The sequence below is a fragment of the Salmo salar genome, chromosome ssa05 (genome assembly GCF_905237065.1).
Source record: "Salmo salar chromosome ssa05, Ssal_v3.1, whole genome shotgun sequence".
Classification (NCBI taxonomy): Eukaryota; Metazoa; Chordata; class Actinopteri; order Salmoniformes; family Salmonidae; genus Salmo; species Salmo salar.
The window spans coordinates 87,269,494-87,289,401 of record NC_059446.1 but is presented as its reverse complement, the minus strand read 5'-3'; the positions used below and the strand labels follow the sequence as shown (position 1 = coordinate 87,289,401).

The window sequence follows — 19,908 nt, the reverse complement described above, 5'->3', positions numbered from 1 at the left end:
AATCATGATAGCCTTCTTCTCTCAATTAACTATCTGTGACTAAACAAGACCAGGGATTTCCTTAGCCATTATTCCTTTGGATTAGGTCCCATTTTTGTGTTTAATTTACCTAATTATTACATAATTGCAGTTTGACACAGTTAGTTGACACTGTATTTGGACAGAAAGTGGCTTGCTTTTCTTTATTCTCCAGGGTGATAAACCACAGTTCTGGGTCTGCTGTTCTTTATGGAGGAGCCCCTATGCCCAACTCCAGCCCCACTCCACAGCCCCTCTTGGCTTTCACTAGTCCCCATTCCATCTCCAGCCCTGCTTTCTGGCCCCTCCTCCAGCTACATGACCTTCAGAAGGCCTCACTCTAGAGCCTCGTTATGAGGTTTTACTGGGAGGTGTTTACGGCTTGACTGGGGGTTGACTCCCACACTGGGGGACTGGTCGTCCCACTCTGGCAGAGAGAATGGGCTTGGAAGCAGCCATGCTGAACTACAGAAAACCATAGAAAAGACAAGCCATAGGTCATAGATGAGGATTTGTGTTGGTTATGTGCCCATGAGGAACACTTTCTCTAATTGGCTTGTCCTGCAACACTCCTTGGGTTGTGGTGCAACTTTCAGTCGGTTCAATGGGGCTCCCGAGTGGCGCAGCGGTCTAAGGCTCTGCATCTCAGTGCTAGAGGCGTCACTACAGACCCTGGTTCAGCGGTCTAAGGCACTGCATCTCAGTGCTAGAGGCGTCACTACAGACCCTGGTTCAGCGGTCTAAGGCACTGCATCTCAGTGCTAGAGGCGTCACTACAGACCCTGGTTCAGCGGTCTAAGGCTCTGCATCTCAGTGCTAGAGGCGTCACTACAGACCCTGGTTCAGCGGTCTAAGACTCTGCATCTCAGTGCTAGAGGCGTCACTACAGACCCTGGTTCAGCGGTCTAAGGCTCTGCATCTCAGTGCTAGAGGCGTCACTACAGACCCTGGTTCAGCGGTCTAAGGCTCTGCATCTCAGTGCTAGAGGCGTCACTACAGACCCTGGTTCAGCGGTCTAAGGCTCTGCATCTCAGTGCTAGAGGCGTCACTACAGACCCTGGTTCAGCGGTCTAAGGCTCTGCATCTCAGTGCTAGAGGCGTCACTACAGACCCTGGCTCAGCGGTCTAAGGCTCTGCATCTCAGTGCTAGAGGCGTCACTACAGACCCTGGTTCAGCGGTCTAAGGCTCTGCATCTCAGTGCTAGAGGCGTCACTACAGACCCTGGTTCAGCGGTCTAAGGCTCTGCATCTCAGTGCTAGAGGCGTCACTACAGACCCTGGTTCAGCGGTCTAAGGCACTGCATCTCAGTGCTAGAGGCGTCACTACAGACACCCGGACGTGATTGGGAGTCCCATAGGGCGGTGCACAATTGGTCCAGCATCGTCCGAGTTTGGCCGGGGTAGGCTGTCATTGTAAAATAAGAATTTGTTCTTAACTGACTTGCCTAGTTAAGTAAAAGTGAAATAAAAATAAAATTAAAAATTCCAGTCAAGCGTCCATTTAGTGGTGATGTGAACCTTGATAGACATGACGTTTTGAAGCAAGGACAGGCACATGGTTGTTGGTATCACTCTGGCAATTTACAAGGAAATTGAAAATGACAACTTAACTTTTGGAAGTTAAAACCATGTCATGACAGATTGTGCGTTATTCATGTTCACTCCAATCCAAATGATTATGTAATTCTATCTTTATTTAATCGCGTTGAACTGCTATGTAAGCAGATCTGGGATTGTCCTCAGTTGAATCATGGACTGGAGTTCACACCACCAGGCATGCTGCACCTGTCACGTTCCTCGTATTCTCCCTCATCGGAAGATATGTCGAAATCACTCGATGACCAATACGCAGCAGGTTGACTGTTCCACATCATATTTATTTTAGATGGAAACGACAAAACAAAATAAACACGCAGAGGAGAAAGGTGACAGTTTCACAGGTGAAACGAAACACAGTGCAAAATTACAATTACCCACAAAAATCAAACACAAACACACCCCACTATATGGGACTCTCAATCAAAGGCAGATAGACAACACCTGCCTTCAACTGAGAGTCCCAACCCCAATTAACCAAACAAACATACACTCACTAAACTCCACATAGAAATACCTAACCTAGAACCTACCCCAACACTCACAACCCCACTATACCATAACCAAACATAACTGCCACGTCCTGACCAAATACAATACAAAAAAACCTAAGTATATGGTCAGGACGTGACAGCACCATAATAGCCTGGAATACAAAGTGAATATCACTCTGTTTCACTGTTATGAAATGGAGCGATATTTAGTTTGAATACCAGACTAGCACCATAATAGCCTGGAATACAAAGTGAATATCACTCTGTTTCACTGTTATGAAACAACTCATGAAATGGAGCGATATTTAGTTTGAATACCAGACTAGCACCATAATAGCCTGGAATACAAAGTGAATATCACTCTGTTTCACTGTTATGAAACAACTCATGAAATGGAGCGATATTTAGTTTGAATACCAGACTAGCACCATAATAGCCTGGAATACAAAGTGAATATCACTCTGTTTCACTGTTATGAAACAACTCATGAAATGGAGCGATATTTAGTTTGTATACCAGACTAGCACCATAATAGCCTGGAATACAAAGTGAATATCACTCTGTTTCACTGTTATGAAACAACTCATGAAATGGAGCGATATTTAGTTTGAATACCAGACTAGCACCATAATGCCTTCTCACCTGTTTTCCTACTTGACCCATTCATCTGTGTGTCTGAAAGCTTTAGAATAAGCCTGGTGGGTTGATTACAGTATCTCACGGACTCTTACAGTTTGTCACTGTAAGTGTGGATACCGTTGCCAGCTCCCAGAGGTCAGCCAGAGGTCAGCCAGAGGACAGCCAGACAAACATAACAAACCATTTAAGAGCTGACTAGCTTACTCTTACTGTACACATTATCCTACCATTATCATTAGTGTTGTTCTGGAGGATTCCAGGCTATTTGGTTTTAACGAAGGGTCTCTGCAGAATTCATTGGTGTTTTGATAATGGGAGGTTATGTTCAGTGTTCAGATTACTACTAACTGTATAAAGTGCAGTAGTTTATGTGTTGATCCTGTCTGTTCTGCTCTAAGAGACTGCCTGGGAAAGCAGTAGTTTATGTGTTGATCCTGTCTGTTCTGCTCTAAGAGACTGCCTGGGAAAGCAGTAGTTTATGTGTTGATCCTGTCTGTTCTGCTCTAAGAGACTGCCTGGGAAAGCAGTAGTTTATGTGTTGATCCTGTCTGTTCTGCTCTAAGAGACTGCCTGGGAAAGCAGTAGTTTATGTGTTGATCCTGTCTGTTCTGTTCTAAGAGACTGCCTGGGAAAGCAGTAGTTTATGTGTTGATCCTGTCTGTTCTGTTCTAAGGGCCTGCCTGGGAAGGATGGACCACAAGGACAGCAGGGTACTACAGGGCCCGTTGTAAGTACTGCTGTAATCCCTTTCCTCTCTCTCTCTCTCTCTACAAATATTACGGTTCAATTCCAATTCATATCCATGCATGAAATGTGCATAAGTTGACTTAACATGTAGTTTATTATTTCATCCTTGATCATTTGTCTCTCTACCAGGGCAGTCCTGGGGCCCCGGGGCCCCTGGTGGAAGTGGATCTCCTGGACCCCTGGGAGACCAGGGACCACCTGTAAGTAAACTACCTGATATTCAAACCCTTGACTGGTTGATTGGCTCAACATCAGACCACCCAGGTCTGTTGAAAGAAGTTGATCAGGTTACGACAAGATTTGCTTGGGCCAACGTTTCCTGTCCTCTACCTGTCAATGGTTCCATATTGAGGAACCTTCCATGGTCTTCCTACACAATGTCCACTGTACTGTACATCCCTGAAATGGAAGAATATTCAACGTCTCCATCTGTTGTTTGTGGTGTCTTCAACGTCTCCATCTGTTGTTTATGGTGTCTTCAACACCTCCATCTGTTGTTTATGGTGTCTTCAACGTCTCCATCTGTTGTTTATGGTGTCTTCAACGTCTCCATCTGTTGTTTATGGTGTCTTCAACACCTCCATCTGTTGTTTATGGTATCTTCAACGTCTCCATCTGTTGTTTATGGTGTCTTCAACGTCTCCATCTGTTGTTTATGGTGTCTTCAACGTCTCCATCTGTTGTTTATGGTGTCTTCAACGTCTCCATCTGTTGTTTGTGGTGTCTTCAACGTCTCCATCTGTTGTTTATGGTGTCTTCAACGTCTCCATCTGTTGTTTATGGTGTCTTCAACGTCTCCATCTGTTGTTTATGGTGTCTTCAACGTCTTCATCTGTTGTTTGTGGTGTCTTCAGCGTCTCCATCTGTTGTTTATGGTGTCTTCAACGTCTCCATCTGTTGTTTATGGTGTCTTCAACGTCTCCATCTGTTATTTATGGTGTCTTCAGCGTCTCCATCTGTTGTTTATGGTGTCTTCAGCGTCTCCATCTGTTGTTTATGGTGTCTTCAGCGTCTCCATCTGTTGTTTATGGTGTCTTCAACGTCTCCATCTGTTGTTTATGGTGTCTTCAGCGTCTCCATCTGTTGTTTATGGTGTCTTCAACGTCTTCATCTGTTGTTTATGGTGTCTTCAACGTCTCCATCTGTTGTTTATGGTGTCTTCAGCGTCTCCATCTGTTGTTTATGGTGTCTTCAACGTCTTCATCTGTTGTTTATGGTGTCTTCAACGTCTCCATCTGTTGTTTATGGTGTCTTCAACGTCTCCATCTGTTGTTTATGGTGTCTTCAACACCTCCATCTGTTGTTTATGGTGTCTTCAACGTCTCCATCTGTTGTTTATGGTGTCTTCAACACCTCCATCTGTTGTTTATGGTGTCTTCAACGTCTCCATCTGTTGTTTATGGTGTCTTCAACGCCTCCATCTGTTGTTTATGGTGTCTTCAACGTCTCCATCTGTTGTTTATGGTGTCTTCAACGTCTCCATCTGTTGTTTATGGTGTCTTCAACGTCTCCATCTGTTGTTTATGGTGTCTTCAACGTCTCCATCTGTTGTTTATGGTGTCTTCAACGTCTCCATCTGTTGTTTGTGGTGTCTTCAACGTCTCCATCTGTTGTTTATGGTGTCTTCAACGTCTCCATCTGTTGTTTATGGTGTCTTCAACGTCTCCATCTGTTGTTTATGGTGTCTTCAACGTCTCCATCTGTTGTTTATGGTGTCTTCAACGTCTTCATCTGTTGTTTATGGTGTCTTCAACGTCTCCATCTGTTGTTTATGGTGTCTTCAACGTCTCCATCTGTTGTTTATGGTGTCTTCAACGTCTCCATCTGTTATTTATGGTGTCTTCAGCGTCTCCATCTGTTGTTTGTGGTGTCTTCAGCGTCTCCATCTGTTGTTTATGGTGTCTTCAGCGTCTCCATCTGTTGTTTGTGGTGTCTTCAACGTCTCCATCTGTTGTTTATGGTGTCTTCAGCGTCTCCATCTGTTGTTTATGGTGTCTTCAACGTCTTCATCTGTTGTTTATGGTGTCTTCAACGTCTCCATCTGTTGTTTATGGTGTCTTCAGCGTCTCCATCTGTTGTTTATGGTGTCTTCAACGTCTTCATCTGTTGTTTATGGTGTCTTCAACGTCTCCATCTGTTGTTTATGGTGTCTTCAACGTCTCCATCTGTTGTTTATGGTGTCTTCAACACCTCCATCTGTTGTTTATGGTGTCTTCAACGTCTCCATCTGTTGTTTGCGGTGTCTTCAACACCTCCATCTGTTGTTTATGGTGTCTTCAACGTCTCCATCTGTTGTTTATGGTGTCTTCAACGTCTCCATCTGTTGTTTACGGTGTCTTCAACGTCTCCATCTGTTGTTTATGGTGTCTTCAACGCCTCCATCTGTTGTTTATGGTGTCTTCAACGTCTCCATCTGTTGTTTATGGTGTCTTCAACGTCTCCATCTGTTGTTTGTGGTGTCTTCAACGTCTCCATCTGTTGTTTATGGTGTCTTCAACGTCTCCATCTGTTGTTTATGGTGTCTTCAACGTCTCCATCTGTTGTTTATGGTGTCTTCAACGTCTCCATCTGTTGTTTATGGTGTCTTCAACGTCTCCATCTGTTGTTTATGGTGTCTTCAACGTCTCCATCTGTTGTTTATGGTGTCTTCAGCGTCTCCATCTGTTGTTTATGGTGTCTTCAACGTCTTCATCTGTTGTTTATGGTGTCTTCAACGTCTCCATCTGTTGTTTATGGTGTCTTCAGCGTCTCCATCTGTTGTTTATGGTGTCTTCAACGTCTTCATCTGTTGTTTATGGTGTCTTCAACGTCTCCATCTGTTGTTTATGGTGTCTTCAACGTCTCCATCTGTTGTTTATGGTGTCTTCAACACCTCCATCTGTTGTTTATGGTGTCTTCAACGTCTCCATCTGTTGTTTATGGTGTCTTCAACGTCTCCATCTGTTGTTTACGGTGTCTTCAACGTCTCCATCTGTTGTTTATGGTGTCTTCAACGCCTCCATCTGTTGTTTATGGTGTCTTCAACGTCTCCATCTGTTGTTTATGGTGTCTTCAACGTCTCCATCTGTTGTTTATGGTGTCTTCAACGTCTCCATCTGTTGTTTATGGTGTCTTCAACGTCTCCATCTGTTGTTTATGGTGTCTTCAACGTCTCCATCTGTTGTTTATGGTGTCTTCAACGTCTCCATCTGTTGTTTATGGTGTCTTCAACGTCTCCATCTGTTGTTTATGGTGTCTTCAACGTCTCCATCTGTTGTTTATGGTGTCTTCAACGTCTTCATCTGTTGTTTATGGTGTCTTCAGCGTCTCCATCTGTTGTTTATGGTGTCTTCAACGTCTCCATCTGTTGTTCATGGTGTCTTCAACGTCTCCATCTGTTGTTTATGGTGTCTTCAACGTCTCCATCTGTTGTTTGTCGGTGTCTTCAGCGTCTCCATCTGTTGTTTATGGTGTCTTCAGCGTCTCCATCTGTTGTTTGTGGTGTCTTCAGCGTCTCCATCTGTTGTTTGTGGTGTCTTCAGCGTCTCCATCTGTTGTTTATGGTGTCTTCAACGTCTCCATCTGTTGTTTATGGTGTCTTCAGCGTCTCCATCTGTTGTCTTCAACGTCTTCATCTGTTGTTTATGGTGTCTTCAACGTCTCCATCTGTTGTTTATGGTGTCTTCAGCGTCTCCATCTGTTGTTTATGGTGTCTTCAACGTCTCCATCTGTTGTTTATGGTGTCTTCAACGTCTCCATCTGTTGTTTATGGTGTCTTCAACGTCTCCATCTGTTGTTTATGGTGTCTTCAACACCTCCATCTGTTGTTTATGGTGTCTTCAACGTCTCCATCTGTTGTTTATGGTGTCTTCAACACCTCCATCTGTTGTTTATGGTGTCTTCAACGTCTCCATCTGTTGTTTATGGTGTCTTCAACACCTCCATCTGTTGTTTATGGTGTCTTCAACGTCTCCATCTGTTGTTTATGGTGTCTTCAACGTCTCCATCTGTTGTTTATGGTGTCTTCAACGTCTCCATCTGTTGTTTATGGTGTCTTCAACGTCTCCATCTGTTGTTTATGGTGTCTTCAACGTCTCCATCTGTTGTTTATGGTGTCTTCAACGTCTCCATCTGTTGTTTATGGTGTCTTCAACGTCTCCATCTGTTGTTTATGGTGTCTTCAACGTCTCCATCTGTTGTTTGTGGTGTCTTCAACACCTCCATCTGTTGTTTATGGCGTCTTCAACGTCTCCATCTGTTGTTTATGGCGTCTTCAACACCTCCATCTGTTGTTTGTGGCGTCTTCAACGTCTCCATCTGTTGTTTATGGCGTCTTCAACACCTCCATCTGTTGTTTATGGCGTCTTCAACGTCTCCATCTGTTGTTTATGGTGTCTTCAACGTCTCCATCTGTTGTTTATGGCGTCTTCAACGTCTCCATCTGTTGTTTATGGTGTCTTCAACACCTCCATCTGTTGTTTATGGTGTCTTCAACGTCTCCATCTGTTGTTTATGGTGTCTTCAACGTCTCCATCTGTTGTTTTATGGTGTCTTCAACGTCTCCATCTGTTGTTTATGGTGTCTTCAACGTCTCCATCTGTTGTTTACGGTGTCTTCAACGTCTCCATCTGTTGTTTATGGTGTCTTCAACGTCTCCATCTGTTGTTTATGGTGTCTTCAACGTCTCCATCTGTTGTTTATGGTGTCTTCAACGTCTCCATCTGTTGTTTGCGGTGTCTTCAACGTCTCCATCTGTTGTTTATGGTGTCTTCAACGTCTCCATCTGTTGTTTGTGGTGTCTTCAACGTCTCCATCTGTTGTTTATGGTGTCTTCAACGTCTCCATCTGTTGTTTATGGTGTCTTCAACGTCTCCATCTGTTGTTTATGGTGTCTTCAACGTCTCCATCTGTTGTTTATGGTGTCTTCAACGTCTCCATCTGTTGTTTATGGTGTCTTCAACGTCTCCATCTGTTGTTTATGGTGTCTTCAACGTCTCCATCTGTTGTTTACGGTGTCTTCAGCGTCTCCATCTGTTGTTTATGGTGTCTTCAACGTCTCCATCTGTTGTTTATGGTGTCTTCAACGTCTCCATCTGTTATTTATGGTGTCTTCAGCGTCTCCATCTGTTGTTTATGGTGTCTTCAGCGTCTCCATCTGTTGTTTATGGTGTCTTCAGCGTCTCCATCTGTTGTTTATGGTGTCTTCAACGTCTCCATCTGTTGTTTGTGGTGTCTTCAGCGTCTCCATCTGTTGTTTATGGTGTCTTCAACGTCTCCATCTGTTGTTTGTGGTGTCTTCAACGTCTCCATCTGTTGTTTATGGTGTCTTCAGCGTCTCCATCTGTTGTTTATGGTGTCTTCAACGTCTTCATCTGTTGTTTATGGTGTCTTCAACGTCTCCATCTGTTGTTTATGGTGTCTTCAACGTCTCCATCTGTTGTTTATGGTGTCTTCAACGCCTCCATCTGTTGTTTATGGTGTCTTCAACGTCTCCATCTGTTGTTTATGGTGTCTTCAACGCCTCCATCTGTTGTTTATGGTGTCTTCAACGTCTCCATCTGTTGTTTATGGTGTCTTCAACGCCTCCATCTGTTGTTTATGGTGTCTTCAACGTCTCCATCTGTTGTTTGTGGTGTCTTCAACGTCTCCATCTGTTGTTTATGGTGTCTTCAACGTCTCCATCTGTTGTTTATGGTGTCTTCAACGTCTCCATCTGTTGTTTATGGTGTCTTCAACGTCTCCATCTGTTGTTTATGGTGTCTTCAACGTCTCCATCTGTTGTTTATGGTGTCTTCAACGTCTCCATCTGTTGTTTATGGTGTCTTCAACGTCTCCATCTGTTGTTTATGGTGTCTTCAACGTCTCCATCTGTTGTTTATGGTGTCTTCAACGTCTCCATCTGTTGTTTGTGGTGTCTTCAACGTCTCCATCTGTTGTTTGTGGTGTCTTCAACGTCTCCATCTGTTGTTTATGGTGTCTTCAGCGTCTCCATCTGTTGTTTATGGTGTCTTCAGCGTCTCCATCTGTTGTTTATGGTGTCTTCAGCGTCTCCATCTGTTGTTTATGGTGTCTTCAACGTCTCCATCTGTTGTTTATGGTGTCTTCAGCGTCTCCATCTGTTGTTTATGGTGTCTTCAACGTCTTCATCTGTTGTTTATGGTGTCTTCAACGTCTCCATCTGTTGTTTATGGTGTCTTCAGCGTCTCCATCTGTTGTTTATGGTGTCTTCAACGTCTCCATCTGTTGTTTATGGTGTCTTCAACGTCTCCATCTGTTGTTTATGGTGTCTTCAACGCCTCCATCTGTTGTTTATGGTGTCTTCAACGTCTCCATCTGTTGTTTATGGTGTCTTCAACGTCTCCATCTGTTGTTTATGGTGTCTTCAACGTCTCCATCTGTTGTTTATGGTGTCTTCAACGCCTCCATCTGTTGTTTATGGTGTCTTCAACGTCTCCATCTGTTGTTTGTGGTGTCTTCAACGCCTCCATCTGTTGTTTATGGTGTCTTCAACGTCTCCATCTGTTGTTTATGGTGTCTTCAACGTCTCCATCTGTTGTTTATGGTGTCTTCAACGTCTCCATCTGTTGTTTATGGTGTCTTCAACGTCTCCATCTGTTGTTTATGGTGTCTTCAACGTCTCCATCTGTTGTTTATGGTGTCTTCAACGTCTCCATCTGTTGTTTATGGTGTCTTCAACGCCTCCATCTGTTGTTTATGGCGTCTTCAACGTCTCCATCTGTTGTTTATGGCGTCTTCAACACCTCCATCTGTTGTTTGTGGCGTCTTCAACGTCTCCATCTGTTGTTTATGGCGTCTTCAACACCTCCATCTGTTGTTTGTGGCGTCTTCAACGTCTCCATCTGTTGTTTATGGCGTCTTCAACACCTCCATCTGTTGTTTATGGCGTCTTCAACGTCTCCATCTGTTGTTTATGGCGTCTTCAACGTCTCCATCTGTTGTTTATGGCGTCTTCAACGTCTCCATCTGTTGTTTATGGCGTCTTCAACGTCTCCATCTGTTGTTTATGGTGTCTTCAACGTCTCCATCTGTTGTTTATGGCGTCTTCAACGTCTCCATCTGTTGTTTTATGGTGTCTTCAACGTCTCCATCTGTTGTTTACGGTGTCTTCAACGTCTCCATCTGTTGTTTATGGTGTCTTCAACGTCTCCATCTGTTGTTTATGGTGTCTTCAACGTCTCCATCTGTTGTTTATGGTGTCTTCAACGTCTCCATCTGTTGTTTATGGTGTCTTCAACGTCTCCATCTGTTGTTTATGGTGTCTTCAACGTCTCCATCTGTTGTTTATGGTGTCTTCAACGTCTCCATCTGTTGTTTATGGTGTCTTCAACGTCTCCATCTGTTGTTTATGGTGTCTTCAACACCTCCGTCTATAATGTCTCCTCTGCCTCCCGGAGCAGAGCGGAGGACCATAAAGAGAGATGAGCCAACTGTTGGTGTGATGATGGCCTGAGCCTGGTGACAGTTAATAAAGCTGAATCCAGCCACTTCAGCCCTGGGCTAAAAGACAAGCACCGTTTGGCTCTGGAGCACACCATAAATCACAGGCCTGAGGGACAGCAGAGAGAGCGAGAGAGAATGTGTGTGTGTGTGGCTGACAGAAAGACCAAGGCTTTCACTGTTTCCCACACATCAAAACAGCAACAGCCTGATCCCAGCTAGATATCTGTCTCTACACAGGAAGATCATTAGCCTGTGACCAGCTAGATATCTGTCTCTACACATGAGGATCATTAGCCTGTGACCAGCTAGATATCTGGCTCTACACAGGAAGATCATTAGCCTGTGACCAGCTAGATATCTGTCTCTACACATGAGGATCATTAGCCTGTGACCAGCTAGATATCTGTCTCTACACAGGAAGATCATTAGCCTGTGACTAGCTAGATATCTGTCTCTACACAGGAAGATCATTAGCCTGTGACCAGCTAGATATCTGTCTCTTTACATGAAGATCATTAGCCTGTGACCAGCTAGATATCTGTCTCTACACAGGAAGATCATTAGCCTGTGACCAGCTAGATATCTGTCTCTTTACATGAAGATCATTAGCCTGTGACCAGCTAGATATCTGTCTCTACACATGAAGATCATTAGCCTGTGACCAGCTAGATATCTGTCTCTTTACATGAAGATCATTAGCCTGTGACCAGCTAGATATCTGTCTCTACACAGGAAGATCATTAGCCTGTGACCAGCTAGATATCTGTCTCTACACTTGAAGAACATTAGCCTGTGACCAGCTAGATATCTGTCTCTTTACATGAAGATCATTAGCCTGTGACCAGCTAGATATCTGTCTCTTTACATGAAGATCATTAGCCTGTGACCAGCTAGATATCTGTCTCTACACATGAAGGTCATGAGCCTGTGACCAGCTAGATATCTGTCTCTACACTTGAGGATCATTAGCCTGTGACCAGCTAGATATCTGTCTCTACACAGGAAGATCATTAGCCTGTGACCAGCTAGATATATGTCTCTTTACATGGAGATCATTAGCCTGTGACCAGCTAGATATCTGTCTCTTTACATGAAGATCATTAGCCTGTGACCAGCTAGATATCTGTCTCTACACATGAAGATCATTAGCCTGTGACCAGCTAGATATCTGTCTCTTTACATGAAGATCATTAGCCTGTGACCAGCTAGATATCTGTCTCTACACATGAGGATCATTAGCCTGTGACCAGCTAGATATCTGGCTCTACACAGGAAGATCATTAGCCTGTGACCAGCTAGATATCTGTCTCTACACATGAAGATCATTAGCCTGTGACCAGCTAGATATCTGTCTCTACACAGGAAGATCATTAGCCTGTGACCAGCTAGATATCTGTCTCAACACATGAGGATCATTAGCCTGTGACCAGCTAGATATCTGTCTCTTTACATGAAGATCATTAGCCTGTGACCAGCTAGATATCTGTCTCTACACAGGAAGATCATTAGCCTGTGACCAGCTAGATATCTGTCTCTTTACATGAAGATCATTAGCCTGTGACCAGCTAGATATCTGTCTCTACACATGAGGATCATTAGCCTGTGACCAGCTAGATATCTGTCTCTACACATGAAGATCATTAGCCTGTGACCAGCTAGATATCTGTCTCTACACATGAGGATCATTAGCCTGTGACCAGCTAGATATCTGTCTCTGCACAGGAAGATCATTAGCCTGTGACCAGCTAGATATCTGTCTCTACACATGAAGGTCATTAGCCTGTGACCAGCTAGACATCTGTCTCTACACATGAAGGTCATTAGCCTGTGAGAAACTTCCAGCCTTGGATTTGTTTGGATTACAATATGAGATGTTTGTGGCTGTTTTATAAGGGTTATCAACGTCAGCATCTATTCTGTGGATGGATATGGTGGCAGCTGTTCGTGTTTCATATTATGTGCCTCAAAGCAGGTGGCTCTCCCATGTAGAAGTTCTCCCATATGGCATATTATGGTCTCCTTCGTGGTTCCTCTCTCATGTTTCCTAGGTTCTCTGTCCCATCTTCTTCTTGCTAAGTAAAACCTTATACTTCACTGTAATCTGGTCACATCCCACTAAAATGTTCAGACACTTGTCATAGCTGCCCTTTTCCACGGGTCTCAGGAGAGCTCTCGTCTGACTGGCTGTGTGAGTGTGTGTTTTGTCAGTGTGGTTGTCATGGCGATGAGAGGTAGAAGATCAGCTAGGGTCCACACTGAGCTCACTGAGCTCCACCTCTCTCCTCCAGTGTCCACTCTTGGCATATTATTCCTGGAATATACTCTACACCTGACACACACACACACACACACACACACACACACACACACACACACACACACACACACACACACACACACACACACACACACACACACACACACACACACACACCCACGCGGTTAAAGTAGTCGATGCATGACTCCATGTTTCACAAAAGAGCGAATGACCTCTCTCCTCAAATACTGTGGTCCAAGTTACATGCATGATATCAGAACCGTTAAATGACCATCATATTCATGAGAGCTTTCTGTCTCTGGTGTCTAATGTGTTAGCTCACATATGCATCCATTTGCTTTATGTGTTTGGCCAAGGAAAACAGACAGCACACGATCCAGCTGGTCATTAACCTCTAACAGTCACTGTGTTTCTACTACAGGGGACTTGGACAAGCTTTCCTAAACAGACTGTGAGTCAGAACAAAAGCACTTTGAAACTTAGTGGGAGAAAAATTACCATGCATACTCTTCCTTCCATTCCATTTCCAAAGAGGAGTGTGTTTATAATATATTATCTCTGTTACAGGGACCTGCTGGTACCAAAGGGTGTTTATAATATATTATCTCTGTTACAGGGCTCTGCTGGTACCAAAGGATGTTTATAATATATTATCTCTGTTACAGGGCCCTGCTGGTACCAAAGGATGTTTATAATATATTATCTCTGTTTACAGGGCCCTGCTGGTACCAAAGGATGTTTATAATATATTATCTCTGTTACAGGGCTCTGCTGGTACCAAAGGATGTTTATAATATATTATCTCTGTTACAGGGCCCTGCTGGTACCAAAGGATGTTTATAATATATTATCTCTGTTACAGGGCTCTGCTGGTACCAAAGGATGTTTATAATATATTATCTCTGTTACAGGGCCCTGCTGGTACCAAAGGATGTTTATAATATATTCTCTCTGTTACAAGGCTCTGCTGGTACCAAAGGATGTTTATAATATATTATCTCTGTTACAGGGCTCTGCTGGTACCAAAGGATGTTTATAATAAATTATCTCTGTTACAGGGCTCTGCTGGTACCAAAGGATGTTTATAATATATTATCTCTGTTACAGGGCTCTTCTGGTACCAAAGGATGTTTATAATATATTATCTCTGTTACAGGGCCCTGCTGGTACCAAAGGATGTTTATAATATATTATCTCTGTTGCAGGGCTCTTCTGGTACCAAAGGATGTTTATAATATATTATCTCTGTTACAGGGCCCTGCTGGTCCCAAAGGATGTTTATAATATATTATCTCTGTTACAGGGCTCTGCTGGTACCAAAGGATGTTTATAATATATTATCTCTGTTACAGGGCCCTGCTGGTACCAAAGGATGTTTATAATATATTATCTCTGTTACAGGGCTCTTCTGGTACCAAAGGATGTTTATAATATATTATCTCTGTTACTGGGCTCTGCTGGTACCAAAGGATGTTTATAATATATTATCTCTGTTACAGGGACCTGCTGGTACCAAAGGATGTTTATAATATATTATCTCTGTTACAGGGCTCTGCTGGTACCAAAGGATGTTTACAATATATTATCTCTGTTACAGGGCTCTTCTGGTACCAAAGGATGTTTATAATATATTCTCTTTGTTACAGGGCTCTGCTGGTACCAAAGGATGTTTATAATATATTATCTCTGTTACAGGGCTCTGCTGGTACCAAAGGAGACAAGGGTGAACGGGTAAGTTCACTCTCAGACCAATGCTTCATTTCAGACACAGTTTATATTCAAGTGGAGTGTAGAAATACTTTCATAGCTTCAAACCTCAAATCAGGCATAATTGCAGTTTATCAGCTCTGGGATTAAGAGGCTCTCTAACAGCCCTGTGTCTCAGATGAAACATGCATCCCAAATGGCACCCTATTCCCTATATAGTGCACTACTTTTAATCAGAGCCCTATGGGTCTTGGTCATAAGTAGTGCACTATATAGGGACTAGGGTGCCGTTTGGGATGCAGATGTCTCTTCACAGCTCTCTGCCTTCCTCCATCAGTTTAAAGCTACACAGTGTGTTTTCTAGGAGTTCATGCAAGTCCCGCTAGAACAGTTAAATCAAACCCCAGCCATTCAGGTACACTGTGTTTATTCAAGCCTTTTAGGAGGATGTTGTGTTCATTTTAAATAGCCTTGGATCAAAACCTCTTTGCTTTGTAAGATTAAAGCTCTGTGTTATTTTCTGGTCAGTCTCTTGGATTGTTGGGAGACTTCAACACAAAAGGCCCCCAGCCTCAGAGTTAAAGGTGGAGTGGAGTTATTAAACTCCCACACACACACACAGACTAGTTCATTAAACATGCCCCATGGGAGTGTTCTCTCTCTCTCTCTCGCTGTGTGTGTGTGTGTGTGTGTGTGTGTGTGTGTGTGTGTGTGTGTGTGTGTGTGTGTGTGTGTGTGTGTGTGTGTGTGTGTGTGTGTGTGTGTGTGTGTGTGTGTGTGTGTGCTCTCAATCCAGTGCTTTTTGTTTGTTTTGTAGGGAGTCCTGCAGTCTCAAGCTACCGTCAGGGCCTTAGCACGCCAAGTGTGTGAGCAACTGATTCAGAGTGAGTTTTCAGCCCAGCTTCTCTCTCTCTCTCTCTCTCTCTCTCTCTCTCTAGTTATTTTTGTCCATACATACTGTTCTCTACAACAGTCCCTCATCCTACTCACCCCCAAACCTCTCCATCCCCTCCCCTCTTCCTCCCTCAGGTCACCTGTCTCGCTACAGCTCCATCCTGAACCAGATCCCCAGCCAGTCAGTGTCTGTGAGGACGGTACCAGGACCTCCAGGAGAGCCCGGTCGCAGGGGTCTGCCAGGGCCACAGGGAGAGGGGGGCCCCACAGGCAGACCAGGGTTCCCTGGGACCAACGGACAGGATGGACGACCGGGGGAGAGAGGTACAGTACGGTGTTTATACATCATTATAAACCGCAGAGAGAGGTACAGTACAGTGTTTATACATCATTATTAACTGGGTGGATCGATCCCTGAATGCTGATTGGCTGACGGCCGTGATATATCAGACCGTATACCATGGGTATGACAAAACATTTATTTTTACTGCGCTAACTACGTTGGTAACCAGTTTATAATAGCAATAAGGCACCTCGGGGGTTTGTGATATATGGCCAATATACCATGGCTAAGGGCTGTGTCCAGGCACTCCGCGTTGTGTTGTGCTAAGAACAGCCTTTAGCTGTGGTATATTGGCCATATACTACACCTCCTCGTTCCTTATTGCTTCAATAGGCTCTGTTGGATGGCCATAACAAACCAGTATATTATCTGTTCTATATCCACACCTTAAACTTCAGCTTCCCATTCATACTGTAGCCACGCTAACGTGTAGCACAAACCAATGACTTTCTAGTATCTGATCATTTGAATCAGAATTCAATTACTTTCTAGTATGTTATATGTTTTATATTGACTCCTTGGCCTGAACCCCCGTGTGGCTCAGTTGGTAGAGGATGGCACTTTCACGCCAGCGTTGTGAGTTTGATTCCCATGGGGGACCAGTACAAAAAAAGTGGTCTGTCACTCACACTGTTGATGGAAGGAACAAGTCCTGGGTTGGATTTATCCTCCCCTTATCCTCCCCTCCTGCCCAGACCAACAGAGCCAGAAACATCCTCATAGCTAGAGATATGACTGACCGGTCTGAAACATTATCATAGCTAGAGATATGACTGACCGGTCTGAAACATTATCATAGCTAGAGATATGACTGACCGGTCTGAAACAATATCATAGCTAGAGATATGACTGACCGGTCTGAAACATTATCATAGCTAGAGATATGACTGACCGGTCTGAAACATCCTCATAGCTAGAGATATGACTGACCAGTCTGAAACATCCTCATAGCTAGAGATATGACTGACCAGTCTGAAACATCCTCATAGCTAGAGATATGACTGACCAGTCTGAAACATCCTCATAGCTAGAGATATGACTGACCGGTCTGAAACATCCTCATAGCTAGAGATATGACTGACCGGTCTGAAACATCCTCATAGCTAGAGATATGACTGACCAGTCTGAAACATCCTCATAGCTAGAGATATGACTGACCGGTCTGAAACATCCTCATAGCTAGAGATATGACTGACCGGTCTGAAACATCCTCATAGCTAGAGATATGACTGACCGGTCTGAAACATCCTCATAGCTAGAGATATGACTGACCGGTCTGAAACATCCTCATAGCTAGAGATATGACTGACCAGTCTGAAACATCCTCATAGCTAGAGATATGACTGACCGGTCTGAAACATCCTCATAGCTAGAGATATGACTGACCGGTGTGAAACATCCTCATAGCTAGAGATATGACTGACCGGTCTGAAACATCCTCATAGCTAGAGATATGACTGACCGGTCTGAAACATCCTCATAGCTAGAGATATGACTGACCGGTCTGAAACATCCTCATAGCTAGAGATATGACTGACCGGTCTGAAACATCCTCATAGCTAGAGATATGACTGACCGGTCTGAAACATCCTCATAGCTAGAGGTTTGACTGACCAGTCTGAAACATCCTCATAGCTAGAGATATGACTGACCGGTCTGAAACATCCTCATAGCTAGAGATATTGGTTGAATTGATTAGATCATTGAAAGTAGTAGGCTCCAGCAACATTACATACAGATAAAACTGACCGGTCTGAAACATTCAAATGTATGAAACATAGTTACAGATGGTAGTGGTAGAAAGCTTTATCATTCCCCAGGGGGAAATAGTTTTTTCAGAAGAATCATGTCCATAAAAACAACAGACATATCACAAGGAACAAACAGGAATATGACAGAACATTATACAGAAACAGTAATATAACAGAACATTACACACAAACAGGAATATGACAGAACATTATACACAAACAGGAATATGACAGAACATTACACACAAACAGGAATATGACAGAACATTATACACAAACAGGAATATGACAGAACATTACACACAAACAGGAATATGACAGAACATTATACACAAACAGGAATATGACAGAACATTACACACAAACAGGAATATGACAGAACATTATACACAAACAGGAATATGACAGAACATTATACACAAACAGGAATATGACAGAACATTATACACAAACAGGAATATGACAGAACATTACACACAAACAGCCTGGTGTTAAACAACACCACAACAGAGTGTCAGCCTGGTGTTAAACAACACCACAACAGAGTGTCAGCCTGGTGTTAAACAACACCACAACAGAGTGTCAGCCTGGTGTTAAACATCACCACAACAGAGTGTCAGCCTGGTGATAAACAACACTACAACAGAGTGTCAGCCTGGTGTTAAACAACACCACAACAGAGTGTCAGCCTGGTGTTAAACAACACCACAACAGAGTGTCAGCCTGGTGTTAAACAACACCACAACAGAGTGTCAGCCTGGTGTTAAACAACATCACAACAGAGTGTCAGCCTGGTGTTAAACAACATCACAACAGAGTGTCAGCCTGGTGTTAAACATCACCACAAACCACCACTCCTCTGACTCAGCTTGGCAGGACTTGCTAGAGCAGGAGCTTGGCTTGGTTAAGCTTGGCAGGAAAACCAATACATACTAATGGACTAGGTTGGGCACAGCCACCAAAGGAAAGAGTACTGGCTAATTGAGCAGTTAATGCAATGATTGGCAAGCATAGTAGAAGACAGTCTGACTAGATGAAGACCAGACATAGTAGAGGAGGACAGTCTGACTAGATGCAGACCAGACATAGTAGAGGACAGTCTGACTAGATGAAGACCAGGCATAGTAGAGGACAGTCTGACTAGATGAAGACCAGGCATAGTAGAGGAGGACAGTCTGACTAGATGAGGACCAGACATAGTAGAGGAGGACAGTCTGACTAGATGAGGACCAGACATAGTAGAGGAGGACAGTCTGACTAGATGAAGACCATACATAGTAGAGGAGGACAGTCTGACTAGATGAAGACCAGACATAGTAGAGGAGGACAGTCTGACTAGATGAGGACCAGACATAGTAGAGGAGGACAGTCTGACTAGATGAGGACCAGACATAGTAGAGGAGGACAGTCTGACTAGATGAGGACCAGACATAGTAGAGGACAGTCTGACTAGATGAGGACCAGACATAGTAGAGGAGGACAGTCTGACTAGATGAAGACCAGACATAGTAGAGGACAGTCTGACTAGATGAGGACCAGACATAGTAGAGGAGGACAGTCTGACTAGATGAAGACCAGACATAGTAGAGGAGGACAGTCTGACTAGATGAAGACCAGACATAGTAGAGGAGGACAGTCTGACTAGATGAGGACCAGACATAGTAGAGGAGGACAGTCTGACTAGATGAAGACCAGACATAGTAGAGGACAGTCTGACTAGATGAGGACCAGACATAGTAGAGGAGGACAGTCTGACTAGATGAAGACCATACATAGTAGAGGAGGACAGTCTGACTAGATGAAGACCAGACATAGTAGAGGAGGACAGTCTGACTAGATGAGGACCAGACATAGTAGAGGACAGTCTGACTAGATGAAGACCAGACATAGTAGAGGAGGACAGTCTGACTAGATGAAGACCAGACATAGTAGAGGAGGACAGTCTGACTAGATGAAGACCAGACATAGTAGAGGAGGACAGTCTGACTAGATGAGGACCAG

At 43.8% G+C, this 19,908-nt stretch overlaps 1 protein-coding gene across 1 annotated transcript in view; it reads left to right on the top strand.

Moving 5' to 3' along the window:
* The window catches only part of LOC106597401 (collagen alpha-1(XIV) chain), a 260,539-nt gene that overhangs the window by 217,387 nt on the left and 23,244 nt on the right, over window positions 1-19,908 (top strand). Inside the window, 6 exon segments of the mRNA XM_045719294.1 lie at window positions 3,421-3,474; window positions 3,624-3,633; window positions 3,636-3,694; window positions 14,908-14,943; window positions 15,737-15,803; window positions 15,949-16,137. Coding sequence (XP_045575250.1) covers window positions 3,421-3,474; window positions 3,624-3,633; window positions 3,636-3,694; window positions 14,908-14,943; window positions 15,737-15,803; window positions 15,949-16,137 — 415 coding nt within the window.